At 45.8% G+C, this 18,101-nt stretch overlaps 1 protein-coding gene across 2 annotated transcripts in view; it reads right to left on the reverse strand.

Moving 5' to 3' along the window:
* GCLC (glutamate-cysteine ligase catalytic subunit) overlaps positions 1-17,363 on the reverse strand; it is a 29,368-nt gene extending 12,005 nt beyond the window's left edge. For both annotated transcript variants that reach the window (XM_018558870.1, XM_018558868.1), the window contains exons 1-3: positions 17,167-17,363; positions 7,931-8,043; positions 374-556 (exon numbers count right to left, since the gene is read on the reverse strand). In XM_018558870.1, the coding sequence (XP_018414372.1) occupies positions 374-556; positions 7,931-8,043; positions 17,167-17,316 (446 nt within the window). In that variant the 5' untranslated portion in view covers positions 17,317-17,363. The remainder of the gene's footprint in view (positions 1-373; positions 557-7,930; positions 8,044-17,166) is intronic.
* Positions 17,364-18,101: the final 738 nt, after the last annotated feature.

Consider the following 18,101-nt stretch of genomic DNA (forward strand, 5'->3'; position numbering starts at 1 on the left):
TGTCCCTTTGGAAAGTGTTTACCCTGCTAAAGACACCTCATGCAGCTCCCCTCCATTGGGGGACAATGCTGCTGCACTGCTCCTGAATTCAGAGCAGCATTGTTACTCATGTAGGTACTGCCTGCTTGCACTCCTCTGGGATGAGAGCACTGGCCAGATTTGGCGGGCTGGGTTTAACCACTGTTTTATATTTCTTGGATAGTCTTAGAATGTTTCCTCCACAGTATAGCATGAGATGCAGAACTGGCTTCACAATTAGGATAAAGAACAGTTTTGAAACGACCACACTTTATCTACCTTTTTCCTCCCATACGAGAACAATTTACATAAAACACATTTAAATCTCCACAATGACAATATAATCAGTAGATACCTTGGAAAAGAGGTGATAGTGCATATGGACTGGTTGTCTGGTAGAAGCAAGGAGGCCTCCTGCCGACGTTTCAGCATATTGTCTTCCACGGTGTTAAACTCTGCCATCACACCTCCATAGGGCTGTCCTGGTGTCCCCTCAATCATGTAGCTGCCATACTCTGGTCTCCAGAGGGTTGGGTGACTATATATGCAAAGATAAACAAACCAGGTAAAATGATTGCATTTCAAGCTGCAGTCTAATGATAAGACTTGACCCCACTGACTATTGGGGGGAAAAAAAAAAAATCAAATACATTTTTTTTTTCTTACTGTTGTGTGGCTAGCATTAGCACGTTAAGTAGATGGGTTGAAACACAGATTAGATTACAACTAGGGATGTCCGTGTACTCGTGACAATACCTCGATTCTTAAATCCGATATCGACCCTTTAAATGTTTTTTAGGGATGCACCAATATATCGGCCGCCGAAACATATCGGCCAAAAATGGCACTTTTGGCTAAATGCCGAAAGTGCAATTTTCCTGCCGATATACATCGGCACATCCCAGGTTTCTTTCCTCCCCGTTGGGCGCTGCTCTGTGTCCCAGCGGGGGGAGGAGAGAAAGTGACAGCCGGCCGAGCGCTGCGGGAGGAGCGCTGTGAGCGGCTGGTGTCTCTCCTCCCACACCACTCAGCCTCCTATCAGAGTCCGGCAGAGCGGTGTGGGGGCGGAGACAGCCCACACTGTCACAGGAGGCTGAGCTCTGCCTCCTGTGACAGCACGTCAGAGAGGAGAGCGAGAGCAAACACTCAGCAAACAGTGATCGCTGAGTGTTTGTACATGACTGAGGACATAGCATGTCCACTAGACCATCAATTATGAATGAATAGGAAGTGATCTACATCATCGTCTCCTGTTCATTCATGATTGTGGTTATAGTAAATACACTATATTCTCAAGTTATCAATGAACAGGAATACTCAGAGGATTCCTGTTCATTGATAACAGGGGACACAGAAAAAGAGATTGAGGACTTTGTCCTCAAGCTCTCTTTTTCCATTTAAAAAAAGGGAAATATCAGGGGTCTGTTTAGACCCCTAATATTTACCCAAAGCCCCTAAAAGTAAAGTAAAAAATTAAAATATTTAATTAAAAAAATTCCGTTTCGGTCTGACAATTTTGTTTTATTTATTTCGGGATCATTTTTCAAATTTCTATTTTCGGTGCACCTCTAAAAATTTTAAACCGCGCTTGTGGAACTTCAGGCAGCCTGCTGGGGACCTGGCAGTAGCTGTCCATGGCAGTGCCTGTCTGGTTCTATATCCATTTCTCCTTCACAGCCCAGGCACAGCCATGGACAGCCCCACACCGCACCGTACAGCACAGCCCAGCGCTGGAGCCGGTAACATCCCGATCAACTCTCCACAGCATAGCCACTGCCCGCAGAGAGCCACATGCCACCCGGGTGACAATGGCACGTGCTCTGGGGACATCAGTCAATGCTCTGTGCAGGGTCAAGATTCTGAACTAAATCAGCAGAGGTATTTGATCGCTCAGTTCTTGAGCTACAGAGCCGACATGCGACAGCTTCAGTGTCACACAGTGGCTCCAAATTTGGGATGTGTAATATTGAAAGTAGGTCATATTCAAACGGTTCACAAACAAGGTCCTAAAGAAGCTTCCCATTTTACATCCCCATCACAGTGATACCAGTACATTTCTGAAGCAAGAAAGTTTGAGCTCTTGGAGGGGTTCACAAACCTAAAATAGAAGTTCCTGCACATGGTGCTCCCTTGTGGGACATGAACCCCAAACCCCATTGCGACAAAGATCTCTAAAAGAAACCTCTGGTAAAAGAAAATTGGGCTACCACTGCTGACCCACCTACCAAGAATGCCAATTTTCTGGCCGTCATATGACCGGATGGCTTCGATGTTATTGGAGTTGGACCTGGAACAAATATGCAGTCAATGAAATCAGAACTCCTGACAAGCATACTTGTCCCAGGGTTACTCAAAGCACTGAAGTTCAGCAGACTAGCCCAGGAACTCACATTTTCAGGTCAAATCTTACTACGGGTCACATAAAAGTCCAATACCAGACCAGTTTCCAATCGCACTCAAATTTGCCTTGGGACAGTACTTATCCCCTTATGCAGAACGTACGATGCATGTCCACACAGTTTGTGTATTTATTCATTAAGCACATGCAGTAAAACACACAGCCAACAAAATACCACAAGACATTTTGCTTGGCACACTTGACTGACCTGAAATGCCCCTGAAGCCAAGTAAGTGCAAGCGTTATTAGTTGCTTGGATACATTGTTGGCATTTGTAAAATTACATAGTAGGATTACACATGAATAAATTACTAAAAGGATTCGAGTCCAAGAGGATATTCAGAAGGAACTGCATGCATTTTATAAGTCAGGAGAAAGCAACCTTGGCACTCCAGCTGTTGTAGAACATCAATTCCCATGAGGCACTGCAAGACTGAGCCACAGGTATGACTCCCAGGAGGCATGAATGCAATGGTAGTTTCAGCACAGCTAGCGTGCCAAGGTTACCTATCCCTGTTATAATAACTCATGATATAGAAGCACCAAATAATCATGCACAGATCTGCTTCTGAGCCCTCACCAAGCAGGATAATTGGCATAGTATATGTTCATACATCACAATTCTGTTTTATTCGAATTAGGGATGCACCGATACCAAGTACCGTACTCGGTACAAGTACAAATACTTTGAGCTCCAAGACTAGACAAGAGAATAATTCAAAAGTTAGGAGGCAGCTGTCATTTGTAAGGAGCACACGGAGCTCCTGGGATTTGTACATCTGTTTTAACGTATGATTTTGTTTTTATCAATAAAAGGGATGCACCAATACCATTTTTGCAAATACTGATCAGGGGTGTGGAATTCCTATTGCCCGACGCCCGGGACATGCAGTTTCGGGTACCGGGCGAGTAGTTTTAAAGTACATTCAGCCCGGCTTCGGACAAGCAGAGCTGAATGTACATTGTGGAGCCACCGCCGCTCGTTTAATACAAGTGGTCTGATCAGACCACTTGTATTAATTTGAGCAGCGGCGATAGTTTCTGCCCGCACCCCCCGCCGTAGTTTTCGGGCTCTCCCGGGGGACCCCGAAAACTAAGGCACAACGGCTCAGCCATAGAGCAGACGAAAAATGTCTGCTCTACGCGCTCTGTGTGTTCTGAGACCGTGGCGCTGTAATCACAGCGCCACCTGTCTCGGCAGTCAGGAACTACACAGAACGGCTGTTCTGTGTTGGAGGGCAGGTTCCATAAAGAGAACCTATCTCCTCCAAACGATCACATAAGGGATTTTAATTTATGTAATAGGAAGAACATTAAGGCCCCGTTCCCACTGCGCGATATGCAAATCACGCGTTTGTCACGCGATTTGCATATTGCGCGATATCGCGTTCAAGCTTGCATTGAGCAAGCTTGAATCGCGGCTAAATCCGCTCCAAAAAGGGTCCTGCTGTAGCGGCACACGACCCTTTGCCCCATTGAAATGCATTGGAGCGCGATATCGCGCGGTAATTTGCCGCGATATCATGGGAATTACCGCGCGATAAATCGCTCAATGTGAACGGGGCTTAAGGGGAAAAAGTAAAAATAAAAAGTTAAAGAAAATATATAAAGATTTAAAAAATGAAAAAAGTAAAATAAAAATGAAACCCTGCTGCCCCTGCCAGCTGCATGTAAATAAACGCATGCGTAGGACATTCTGCATGTGCTTTGAGATTGCAGCCGCCATTCCATGGTGGTAGCCAGAATTCTCTTACACACACACATAATGTGCATTAAAGGGTAAGTTCATTTTTCCAGGTAATATGGAAAAATAAAAATTAAACGATGAAATCTGATCCTGTCTCTCCCAAACCGCCACCCCCCTGGCTATACTTATCTTTCGGCGAATAATCCCTCCCCTCCGCCAGTATGGCTGTACTATCTGTCCCCGTACTGCTGTCCAGCGCAGTCCTCCCCTATGCATTTTGAATTTCGCTCGCAAATTGCAAGCACTCATTAGTCAACGTGGTCAGATGACTGCGCTGACCAGTGAGAAGCGCTATTTAGCACAGTAAAATATGTTTTGATTAGGGGTGCACTGATACCGAGTATTTGGGCAAGTACTCGTACTCACCCAAATGCTCCGATACCTTCCCCGATATTGGAACTTACGGCCAGATGAAAATTTCCTCTGACTGGTAGTGCCGTAGGGGAACATGGAGCCAGCTTCCCGTGCAATCAGGAAGCCGTGCAGCAAGTAATGACCCGCCTCCTGGTTTTCTGATTGGCCCGGGAAGCCGGCTCCTTGCTGATTGGCTGGAAAGCCGGCTTCCTGGCCAATCAGCATCGAGCCAGTTTCCCGGTCAATCAGGTCATTACTCGCCACCCAGCTTCCCGATTGACCGGGAAGCAGGTTTCCTGGCCAATCGCAAGCAAGCAGGCCAAACATGGAGGCGGCTTCCGTGGCAATCAGGAACATGGGCGGGATGTCATTACCTGCTGCCCGGTTTCCCGATTACCAGGGAAGCCAGCTCTATGTCAGCGGAAGCACCGGTATTAGTATTCAGTGTCGGCGAGATCCGAAAGCAAAAAAAAAAATATTAAAAAAAAACAATCGGTACTCGTACTCGATACCGAAAAACCGGTATTGGTGCATCCTTAGTTTTGATTAAAACTATTTTTTGTATTGGGATAGTAGATTTGGCCCCCGCTTTAGCCCTTGGACAAGTAGTTTTAAAAAAAATTTCCACCTGCTGATACATTTTTGTTTATGGTCATGTGACAGTTTTTCTAAAAATACAGACTAATGATTTCAGGACAGTGGTGGAGCACCAGAGCCAGGTCCCAGCTGCAACCGCTGCAATCCTGGTAGTTCGCATGAAAATGCCAAGTATCGGCACTGGTATCTGAAAAGTATTGGTGCATCCCTAATTTGAAGGCACAGTCACCTCTAGAGCTCCATTCCGTTCTTTTTCACCAGTGCAGGCAGTCTAAAGCTGCCCACTGATCAGAGGGGGCAGTCATTTGTACAAATCTATTCTAGTTGCACCCAGGTCTATCTAAGGAGCACTGCAGAGCATATCATAGTCTTGGGAGATTGGTAGGGTTCATTGAAATAGGATTGGGAGTAAAGAAACAGGCCAGCAGCAGCAATTGGCACAGGTTTTCCAATTGTCTGATCATTCATTACAACAGTGACTCCAAAGTCATCTCATGTCCATGGGTGTTTCTTAGGTCATCATTTGCACTGCAGAAATCAACACTCCATACTTTTATAAAGTTTGCATGTACTGTATATGCATGTATTAAAATAAGCAAAGTCAACAGCTTTTTGTTTTTTGGTGGCATAGCGAGGGTTAAGCCACTATCTGGTTATTTTTTGCTGCCTGTGTTCCACCTACACAAGGGCAAATGCTCCAACAGGGACACCTATTTCTGTGACAACTCTAATGCCACAGGAAATGGAGGAAATATCTTCAAATTGAATGCCCATCTTAGGCCCCTTTCACACCGTCCGATTAGGAGGGGACCCATGCACAGATCCCCTGCCGATTAGAACGAATGTCACCGTTATGACATCGTGTTCATCCAGTTTTTACCTCCATCTTGCGATAAAGAAAAAAAAAAAAAAAATTACCAGACCCACGTTTGTCTATAGGGAAATCGGATTTACACGGACTTGTGTTTTCTGGGCCTGAAAGGAGTCATGGGTAACCAGATGTAAACCGATGGCCTATGGGCAGCCTAAATGGACGTGCAACATTGAGCTTCGGCCAGAAAAACTGACTAGCGGACGTGATCGGAAAAGCAGTGTGAAAGGGCTCTTAAGAGTGGTCATAGAATGGGTGTCCCTTTTGGTAAGAGCTCCAAAATTTTAGCATTTCGCCTCCTTCGCTTACGGTCAGAGTGAATCTCCCAAACAGTGACACAGACAGCAACTTGACAAAAGGTTCTAACCCCACTTCAAACCAAAGGCCCCATTGACATGGCTACGTTCCTGACAGCAGGAATCACAGGTGTCCGCATTCAGATATGGCATGGTTACGGATAGAATATTGTCCCTGGGCGCATCTATCCTGCAAACCGCACATAAAAATCGTACCATGCAGCACGCTGCATACCATATACAATTACATGCGGACAGCTGCAGAGAGGTGCTAGTGCGGTCATCCTGTCATTAACTTGAATGGGCACAGTGGCTGCGTCTGTATGGACACCTGGGAATCCTGCCACAAGAATAAACCGGTTACCCAAGCCCCTTTACATTTTTTTTTTTTTAATGTACATAAAATGCATTTTAATTTTGCCTTCAACTTGTCTCTATAGAAGATGAGTTTCTTTGAAGTGTATAAAAAATTCTTTCAGGACTTGCACTGCATGTTGGCCTCATTATCTCTAGTGGCACAGATCCCATACATTTTAGCTAGGGATGCCTAAAATGCTGATACAAAATATTTGGGCTAGTAGATCACCCTCTGACCGGCAGTGCCAAGGGAGCATGGAGTCGGTTTCTTTTCCAATCAGGAAGCCGGGCGGTGGGTTATGACCCTCCTCCTGGCTTCCTGATTGGTAAAGGTGCCCATACAGCTTACAATTTATCTGCAGATTTTCTGTGGTCAGATGGAAAAAGTGCAACAGATTGGCCCAGGTGGAGATGACTCCATCCACACAGTTAAGTGTAGATAGAGGAATCTGTTGCACCTTTTCCATCTGACCACAGAAAATCTGCAGATAAATTGAAAGGTGTGTGGGCAGGTGTGTGGGCAGCTTAAGGAAGCCAGACTGCCTAGCTACAAGTGAAGGCGGCGTCCTAGCCAATCAGGAAGCTGGGCGGCACCTCATGACCCACCTCCCTGATTTTATCAAAAGAAAACCAGCTTCACTTCTGGAAGCTGCCTGGCTTCCTGACCAGTTCACCACTCTAGGTAAACATAAAATAAGCACTTAAAGCTTGCGTTGTGGGTTAATACATTTGTATCCTCCCAGAGCTCTTATGTAAATTAAACTTCAGTGTCATCCACTTACATAAGCCAACAACAAAGACCCCACACACATTTATAGAGTGCAATAAGAAGAAAAAAAAAAGGTGTACATTTCAGTTTGAGTTATTGAGGTTTGTTGGCAAATTGTTTTTCAGGCTGTAAAGAAACCAGTGGGAAAAACTATGGCTAGCTAGAACTAGAAAACAAAAAACATTAGTATACAAGATTTCCTTATTTAGCAGAGTACCAATGCATCATTATATAAATGTGTTTACACCTTTTATATATATTTTCTACTTTTCATATAGCTGTCCAGGCTCTCTATTCTTGATTAAAGCATTATACAGAGCTGTTGGGAGTATAGCAGACAGTGAGAACACGTAAAATAGAAGCCTAGGGCGCCATCTGATGCCTTCTATTCACAGGCTGCGTTTTATATTTACCTGACTAAAGTGAATTTACAAGTGTGTGTTCTACCAGCTAGGGGGAACCAGTGCAGAGTAACTGACACCATACAGCCATTCTAAACCAAGAGAGCAATAAGAGCACGTACTTTGGGTTTATTTTTTCACCTCGGTCTTGTAGGGTTTCAAGCATGTCTCCTCCTTTGAGTACTAAACGAGCCTTTTGATTTTCATGATCGAAGGCAACTAACATGTACTCCACCTGGAGGAGAAACAAAAAAAATTAAGCAAAAAAAACACAAGTCTTGTAAATACTAAAACAAATGATTAGCCGCGCTATAGTGCTCTATCCCAAACTTCTCAATAACAGCCTATTGACAGCTGCAGAGAGAGAGAGAGAGAAGCTATATAAAAAAACTTCCCCCACATTATATTAAACAAAAAGACACTATAATAAGAATAATAATAAACCTGTACACTTGTCTATATTATATTTTCTGTAGCGCACATACAAATCAAGACATGTGTACACCAAAATTCCCCATAAGGAGTTCTATGAGTGATAAGACACGTGAACTTTTTATATCCTACCTGGTTGCTGTTTAGCATTCATGGGGGCATGGATGGAGAAAGAGAATGTTTCTCATTCAGCCCACAGGGCTAAACGGCAAAAAAGGACTAGTGTATGGCTAGCTTTATACTAGGGATGCACCGATACCGGTATTTTGGTACAGAGTACCGAATTTTTTTTTTGGTACTCGCCGAAACCAATTAACGAGTAACGGAAGTCCCATTCAGGAAGCCAGGTGGCGTGTAAAGACTCGCCACCCGGCTTCCTGATTAAGAAAGTCCCCTCTTACCTTGGTATGTCCAGCACGTCACCCCCGGGGCCTCTCCAGCAAGAACGCGGCCTTCCAGTCAGGAAGCCAGGCGCCGTGTAATGACGACACCCCGCTTTCCGAATGGCCGGCTCCATGCTCCCTCGTCATGAGGGAGCATGAAGCCAGCTTCCCGGCCAATCAGAAAGCAGGGCATCGCGTCATTAAACGGTCAGACGGCTCCGGCTGGGTACCGGAGGAAGGCCGCGATCTTGCTGAAGAGGCCCCGGGGGTGACAGGCTGGACATACTAAAAGGTAAGGCAACCTTACCTCACGAGGACGAAGGTGCATGGAGCCAGCTTCCCGATCGGCCAGCACATCATTACATGCTGCCCGGCTTCCTGATACCGGAAGTACTCGTGCTAGGCATCGGAGCATTTGGGCGAGTAAGAGTCCTCGCGAGACTCGCCCAAATACTCGGAATCGGCACAGATATCGATACTAGTATCGGTGCATCCCTACCTTATACTGGCCTATACCGGGTCTGTGACTATCGGAGACGATCCCATGAAAGTCTATAGGACTTGTGCAGTAAAGTCTTGCACCTCGATTTATAAGACAGCGGAACTGCGGCTGTTGGATTGAGGGACGAAGGGAGGTTAGGTCACGGAGGTTAGGTCAGGCGAGAGGAGCAAAAAGGATAAATGCACTTTGTTTTAAAGTAGACCCTGAACCTGCCCATACCTAGTATAGCTATCTAAACCCAAGAAAAATTAAATTAAAAATTACATACATACACAATCTCCCTCTCTATTGCAGCTTATCAGTCCTTAGGTGAGGTGACATCCTCCCCCCCCCAGGCTTTATTCACATAGTAATGCTGCGAAGAACACAAATCCTGCCCTAAGGCTAGACTTTAAAACATATGTGCCTTTACTCCTCTCCATTACTTGGTGGACTAAAGTGACACTAAACTCAGGAGTTAAATCTTAAAAATGCATTTAAATACACTAACCCTTTTCAAAAATGTATCTTATTTATGAATCACTGAGCTGTAGATCCTCCAATCATCTCTGAATTGGTACCAACACTGTCCTTCCCTCTGAAGCGATGGCTACTTTTGTTCCCCATGGTCTGTGTGTTGTAAAGCAGTCACCACTCCAAGCTCACTTCCGTGATGGACTACAATCTCGATTAAAGATTAGTAAACTAAAAACATGAGATTGTAGTCAATCATGGGAATGATCTTGGAGGGGTGGCTACTTTACAACACACACATGTACCATGGGGAACAAAAGTAGCCACCCTCCAGAAGGAAGGACAGTGTCAGCACCAATTCAGAGATGATTGGAGGATCTACAGCTGAGTGATACACAAATATACATTTCTGTTATTAGCTTGAGGTACTTAAATGCATCTTTAAGATTAAACTTCTGATTTAGACAAAAACTGGCAGATTTTCCATCTCACAGAAAGGACACAACATTGCTTGCAAGATCAACAGGTATTTTCTGTACTTGCTAAGAATATTCTTTAGTTTGAAAAAAGAAAATGAATACAGTCACCACATTGAGGGCTGATGAGCCGAATGATATACATTTCTTTTTTGGTTTTAGATAAAAAACTTTGTTGACTGGAAAAAAAAAAAATCAGACGATCATTTTCCAAGATGTCGTTGTCCTACCCCCCTCACCCACTCAAATCAAAGACCCCAAGGCTTATTAAAACACTTGGTGTAGAACTTTTGCAGTGAAGCATGAATCCCCATAACAGTTCAGCTTGTGATCCAGTCACATCCAATTAGGAGTAAAAAGAAGCTTTCATTAAATCTTCGACAAAATTATGGTTTTAAAAAAGTATTCCGACTACATTTTGTTTTTTTCTGTTAAACACCATCATGCACCTCCCAAGTAAAGCCACATTCTAAACAGGAACATTGGCTACTGAGAGAATCCCAGCTCAACTTTAAAATAACATTCTGGAACACTTGACAAACAATGCACACAAGCTAGTCTAGCAGAGTGAGAAATTCTGTGGAAGATCTGAACTGTGTGCTGGCACATTGTAATAAGTGGAATGCAAACATTTCCATCCAATGTGGTCTATAACAATACTAACGGAGTCAGGATTTGTTTAGGGTTTAGGTATTGGAGACCGGTTTTAATGCAGGCAAGATAGTGGAATTCAGACTGGAAGCCCTTCTTCAGGTTTCAACATACTTACCCCATGGGAATGTTACAATAAAAATAGCATTAAACGCTCAAACTGGTTTTCAATAATAAATCCAGAAGCAGCATACATTGCCCAGCAAAAAGATAAAAAAATTTTGCCCAAGCATACAGTCATCTTATCCTACACTCATGTTTCTAAAACGGCTGCTTCCAAGTCTCAGCGCAGCTTTCCTGAACTTCCTGTTCAGTACAAGATCACAAAACGGCAGGGGAGTCTCATGCAGCCTTTCATCTAGAGCTGCAGCTAACGATTATTTTCAAAATCGATTAGTTAGCCGATTATTAAGTTCGATTAATCGGTTAATCGGATAAACAATAAAATTTTAAAAAATGGCTCCAGTGATGGACTACTAGTTTGTATTGAGATTGCAGTCCATCACAGGAGCAAGCTTGGAGCGGTGGAAGTAAAAAAGAAAAAAAATAGTGTGGTGTGCAATATAGTGAAATGGAAAGTGTAAAATTATACAGCAATGAATGGCATCGGCTATAGAGGACTACAAATCCCAGCAATAGTACATTATACAGCGCAATGCAGAATATCACCAGCTATTGAGGACTACAACAAATCCCAGCAATAGTACATTATAGCTGGTGGTATTCTGCATTGCGCTGTATAATGTATTATTGCTGGGATTTGTAGTCCTCTATACAGCGCAATGCAGAATATCACCAGCTATAGAGGAGTACAACAAATCCCAGCAATACATTATACATACAGTGTATAATGTATTGCTGGGATTTGTATTCCTATGTATAATATACAGCACAATGTACCATCAGCTATAGAGGAATACAAATCCCAGCAATACATTATAGAGCATCATGTGGGGGGGAGTGCAGGCTTACCTGAGCAGTCTTCCAGCAACTTGCTTCTGAGATCGGACCTGTCTATTGGCGGCTGTCATCCCCCCACACCTGCTCCTCCTTACTACATCTCCCCGCGTCCCTTTGCCGATCGTGGATGTGGGTGGGCGGTGAGTGTGAGACGGGGAGGAGGTGCGGCGTGAAGAGCGTGGCTGCGGGCGGGTCTGGCAGCAGCGAGTGAGGTGGGGAGGAGGTGCGGCACGCAGCGTGTGTGGAGTAGTGAACGGGACCAACTGATCGGTAGCCGATTAATCGATTATTGAAAAAGTTGACAACTTTTTCAATAATCGATTATAATCGATTATGTCGATTAGTTGTTGCAGCCCTACTTTCATCTACTACCGGGGTGGGCAACTACGGCCCTCCAGAAGTTGTGGAACTACAAGTCCCATAACACATTGCAAGTTTCAGGCATGTCTCCCAGAGGCATGTTGGGATATGTATTAAAGCACCGCTGGAGGGCTGGGATTGCCCACCCCTGACCCACTGGCTCGGAAAAGGAATAAGCAGGGTGAAGGGAACTGGCTTGCCTTGCTCCATGTGCGTTTGTGAAAGACACACAGCTTACTAGGACACACAAAAGATGGGTCCATAGGACCCTGCAAGGGAATGAAGCCACCCTAAAACAGGATATCAGGGCCATTTCCCAGGGGACCAACTGATTCTGCAAGACGCTTTAAAAAAAAAAAAACCCCACACATTTTACAATGTTTTGGGTATGGATGCCACTTTTGTGCATCTTGAGCATAAACAAGCCATTGCATACAAAATAGGTTCACACTGGATCTGCTTCAGGCAAAATGTAGAGGGGAAATTAGACTTGCCCCTTTCAGTGCAGTTATTATAGAAGCTTATAGTCATGCAAGGACAAAGATGGAAGCCGACAGTGCTGATTGTTTTCATGGTACAGGCTCCAGCCTGTCATCCTGGCTGAAGTGACACTTTCTAGCCACATACATATTGAAGTCCACAGGTAGCCTTTCAGAGTAGTGTGCAGCTATACAGACCAAAAAGAGAGGCATGAGATGCGGGTGGGAAAGACCCAGAATCTGACTTTCTGTTACAAACAATGGGATCTCAGTCTTATTTTCCGATTTGTTCAGTTACTTCACATGAAATAATCCAAAGAGAGCCATGCGTTTGGGGGCTCTTCCCCCTTTGTCAAGCCTCAGGGGAAAGAAGGCCACAGCAACCCTTAGCTACCCAAAGTGATGGCTTTATCAGACTACGAGGACACTGTTGCCATCTACTATCTGGTGGTACCACTGCTTTTATAAGATCCAGTAGAGTTTTCATGTACACAGCCCCAAAACTGGCCACAGCAAACACTCAATTTATTTCATCACCTCTGTGGATTCTGACACTTTTCCTTCCAATGTGCGAGTCAAATACTATTTTTCTGTGAAACAGCTTTTAATGCATGTAGGTCACTGCGCCCTTTGCCCTCTGCTTTTCTCCTAGAGATTAGATAGTCAAAGTGCATTTTCAAAAGGACATGTCACCTAATGCAGCCTCTATATTATCCAGGACAGGTTTAATTCAGGCTACATGTTTAGAGGAAAGCAGAAGCGTTTTGGACATCGGATGGAGCAGTTTGCTTATGAAAGTACCACTAGGTTTACTTGCTTGGGGAAAGTAAAATGAAAAGCTGCATATAAAAAAAGTTATAATCTATAAAAGCCTGAACAAAAAAAGGCGATGCTGTCCAGATCAACCAGATGTTTTCTTGTAATGTTTATCTTGCACGAGAATGGTTTGTGGAAATTAGAGGTTATGGCCAACATTTCCGTTTCCAGACCCCCAAGAACACTACTGTAAAATGTATACAAAAACTAATTTAAGATATCAGCCGGATCAGTTCATTGAACTGGTACCTTCTCCCCAGCTTCATAAAAATACATACTGCCTGGTCAAAAAAACAAAAGTCAGCACCTGGATTTTTTATGATCTGGGGTTGCTTCAGTTGGTCAGGTCTAGCAACATGATGTCCCCCAAAAAATGAGGACATTTGCCTTTCTGTATACACTGAAAGGCCAGGTTTTTCCATCAATTGATTTTTTTCTTCCCTGATGTCACGGGCATATTCCAAGGTGACAATGCCAGGATTCATCGGGCTCAGATTGTGAAAGAGTGGTTCAGGAAGCACGAGATCATTTTCACACATGGATTGGCCACCACAGTCCAGACCTTAACCGAATTGTGAATCTTTGCGATGTGCTGGAGAAGACTTCACGCAATGGTCTGACTCTCCCATCATCACTACAAGATCTTGGTGAGAAATGAATGCAACTCTAGACGGCAATAAATGTTGCAACATTGTATAAGCTTACCGAAACAATGCCATAGCGAATATGTGCCATAATCAAAGCTAAAAGGTGGCCCAAAGAAATATTAAGAGTGTCCCTGTCTCTAAAGCTAGTCATCACTCAACCCAAACACTGCTCATCACTCAACCCAAACACTGCCTAGTCAGAGTTAGGCACTCCAGACAACCACAAAGACTGGAGCCATGGCTGCCTAAAGATAGCCATGGCCCCGAATATGGGAGTAGTTGTAGAGATCACCAGCACCTCATAAGCTCTTAAACGAGCCTCTGTTATTGTCACAGAAGGAAGTAATCTTTTCACAGCTTTTATTACTATACCTGTTGATTGATTAAGGCATTGGCTTAAGAGCTGCAAAGCATTGCCTTCTTCTGTGACAAATAAAAGATTCTACAAAAAGTCCTGCACACAAAACATATTTCAGCCATAACAGCCTTTAAAAGGAGAACTATGGGGGTTAGTGTTTTTCCCCATAGTTCTCCTTAGGGTAATGGGAGGACACAAACTAGCATCCTCCCGTTATCCTAAGCTCAGTAAACCACGAGCTACAGCTCACGGTATACCGAGACGCCGCAGCGGATCCCGACGTAGATGACGGGATCCGCCCAGCTGCGTGTGACAGCTGGCTCTGCCTATCTAGAGGCAGAGCCAGCTGTACCCGCCCCCTCCCCCGTCCGTTCCGCCAGTCAGCGCTGGCAGATCGGAGCGGGGAGAGGGGAATCCAGCCCCTCCCCGTCACGGCAGAGAGCCGTGACATGATCAAGAGGTGAGCAAACCCGGTATGCGTGCGCTCACCTCCCGATCTACTGAGCCGACCTGTGACAGTCTCATTGTGTTGGCAGGAGAGTTTATTGCTGCACTTTTATGGGGTTTTGAACATGAGTAAATGAATTATCAGACGACCAGTGCCGTGTGCAGGTGTTTTCTGTAACAACTTATTGCAATTGGGTGAGCAGAAGCTTTGAATGAGGCCCAAGCAACCACTGCAAGCTGGAAGTAGGTGCAGGTTACAGCGATCATATATCTTTGCTTTTTGACAAAGAATCTCTAGAACATACGAGAAGCTGGTGATTTTCTACAGGTATTTGAGAGATCTAGAACCATGGCATGCGTTATTGATCCCTACAGCACTCATGCACAGAGAGGCAGGAAACCATTTGGAGTGCACCATATCTTTCTGCGTTTATCTAGCAGGAGGCAGTCACCCGGGTTGTCCATAGTCTTATTGCCCCCCCTGAGGTGGGGGCATGGGTGGTACATGCAGTCAGTGTGCATTTGTGGGGTGCAAACAGTTGTGCTGGTGAAGCCGCCCTCGGCAGCCTCTTAGCAACCTGGGATGCTCTAGCTGGCATCCTACAAAGCTCCTGGCAATCAGTGATGTCACTGGTTGCCAGGAGCTGGGTGGGGCGCTGACCAGAGCATCCCAGGTTGCCAAGTGCATGACTCTCCTCGCCCATCTCTTAGCAACCTAGGACGCTCTAGCTGGCATCCTGCCCAGCTCCTGGCAATCAGTATCGTCACTGGTTGCCAGGAGCTGGGTGGGACGCCGACCAAAGCATGCCAGGTTGCCAAGTGTATGGCCCTCCCTGCCCATCTCTTAGCAACCTGGGATGCTCAGACCAGAAAGGGGGCAGCAGACACACTGCAGTTATTGTGCAGCAGAGCCAACATGCCACTCTGCCTGCCACCACCCCCCATGTGACCCAAAAAGATGCCACCTGAGGAAACATCCTCAGGCTGCCTCATTTATAGAGACAGCCCTAGGAGGTCACCGAGACAAACAGTTATCGTAAACACTGCTTCTGCGCTCACGCGCTGTCCTACCAACAGTCACTACTAGTCTCAGAAGACATGTAAAACGCCCAAGATCTCAGACTTGGAGAATTCAGGCGAGTTGTTTCCTCTGACTCCCAACACTCGCTTGTTTGGATGGACCGTCCCTCTTTCCTCCTCCGTTGTCCCTCTTTCTGGTCTGACGTACAGATCCTAATAAAAATGTATTTAGCTACCAAATTAGTTTTCTGTTCTAAACCCATGATCATCTAACTTCTACTTATTGCATTTGGTCATTTGAAAAGCCAGCATAAAAGGAAAGCAATGATGAAAATAAAAGCATGTGTGGGGTTGAACAGTCACTTCTGGTGTATAATTTATTGGTGGTCTGTGTAATAGGGGGAGTGGGGTGCACCTTTCTTTCATCTCAGAAAGCTGGGACGAGTGATGTGATGTGCGGGAGGACTTGGTGTGAGCAAAGATTGCCCAAGCCTGTGCAAAACTGTCACTGATAAGCCGACTCAGCTGCATGTCAAAAAGTAGCGGGAAATGCCCCAACCACAACTGATTGGGGTTGTCCATTGTGAGTAATGACCCACCTCCCGGCTTCCTGATTTGCTAGGAAGCTAGCTTCACTTGTTGCAAGGCAGCCTGGCTTCCTGACCAATCAGGAAGCAAGTTATGACATGCAGCCCAGCTTCCCAATTGGTCAGGAAGCTAGGCTGCCTAGCAACAAGTGAAGTTGGCTTCCTAGCCAATCAGGAAGCGAGTCAAAACCCACCACCCGGCTTCCTGATTGGAAATGAAGCCAGCTCCATGCTCCCTTGGCACTTGCAGTCAGAGGGAGATCTCCCCTCTGGCCCAAAGTTCAGGTATCAGAGCATTTCAGCATGTACGAGTACTCGCCCAAATACTAGTATCCCTAGTAGTCAGGGTGAATCTCTACAACACAGATGTTCTGTTCATATGGTGGCACCTGAGCGTAGGCTAAGTCTGAATACACCAGGGTGTCTAAACATAGCGCTGTCAGGTTGTATGCAGTTTGCATGCTTTCGCAGCAGTCAGCCATGATAACCCTGGACTGTCTCACCATGAACTGGATTTTCAGGATGGAAGTACAGCATGGAAATGGTCACTGAGAACTTTCTGGAGTATAGGACACAGACCATGTGCTCCATGTGTACAAAGTGCAGCACTCGGGCCCATCAGAGGAGCCTTGGCGCCCCAGCAACAGCCATGGCAACACTGTAGGGGATTCCCTTCCGGCAGTCACATGGGGGCTGTGTGGCAGCCCCCGACTACCGGGGAAGGTACTGCCCTCCATACTGCCGGCCTGACAGCCCCAGTGACCCACGAGCGCGCGCTTCTTCTCACCTCATCGCCCCATTTCAGCACGTCCTTCTGGCGTTCCTTCACCTTATGGTAGATGTTCAGGAACTGGATGATGCCGTGTTGCCGGACGTGATCCGCGTACTTCTTGGTCTCTTCCCAGCTAAGCGGAGAGCCGGCAGATAGCAGACCCATGGCCCGGGCGGCTCCGATCCGACAATGTTGTACGTGTGTGAGTGAGACAGAGAGCGCACAGCACCGCGATTAATGAACCCTGGCTCAGCAAGACGCACCCCGATCTCTTAGCAGCCCTTCTCACGCCGGTTGTCAAGCGGCTCCTCCTCCCCACGAGTGTTATGAGGCGGCGAGCGGCTCACGTGACTCGAGCTGTCACACTGGTCGGCCCCGCCTCTGTCCGATGGCTGCTAGTTCTCGGCTGCGCGGAGAGCGTGCACGCGCACTGAGCTGTCCGGCTGCCGTTTGTGATGTGGGCTGGGTCCCGGGTTCCTCCTCACCATGACTTGGCACTTTTATGGAGTTAACATAGTCGTTGCCACAGCGTGAGGGAGGCATGGTGCCCTGGGAGCTCAAATGCAGCATTCTAGATTTCATGTCACTCATGCATGGGTGTATTGCACATTAATGGGATCCACAGATCGCTATAGAGCTGACTATCTACTATACAATCTGAATAAACAATCTCCATTAGCTTTACCATGTTATATAACGACTAACCGTATAAACCAATTAAAGTAGTATCAAATTAGGAAGTAGGCAACCTCTGCACTCCAACTGTGGTGAAACTGCAAATCCCATAATGCCTCTGCCTCTGGGCGTCTGTCAGAGTTTTGCAATGCCTCATGGGACTTGTAGTTCCACAACAGCTGGAGTGTGGAGGTTGCCTACCCTTGGTATGGTCAGCCTAAGGGCCGGTGCACACCTAGGCGACATCCCACAAGTACCTTTTTTCTGCGAAACAC

Source organism: Nanorana parkeri, unplaced genomic scaffold (genome assembly GCF_000935625.1).
Source record: "Nanorana parkeri isolate BGI_ZX_2015 unplaced genomic scaffold, ASM93562v1 scaffold364, whole genome shotgun sequence".
Lineage (NCBI taxonomy): Eukaryota > Metazoa > Chordata > Amphibia > Anura > Dicroglossidae > Nanorana > Nanorana parkeri.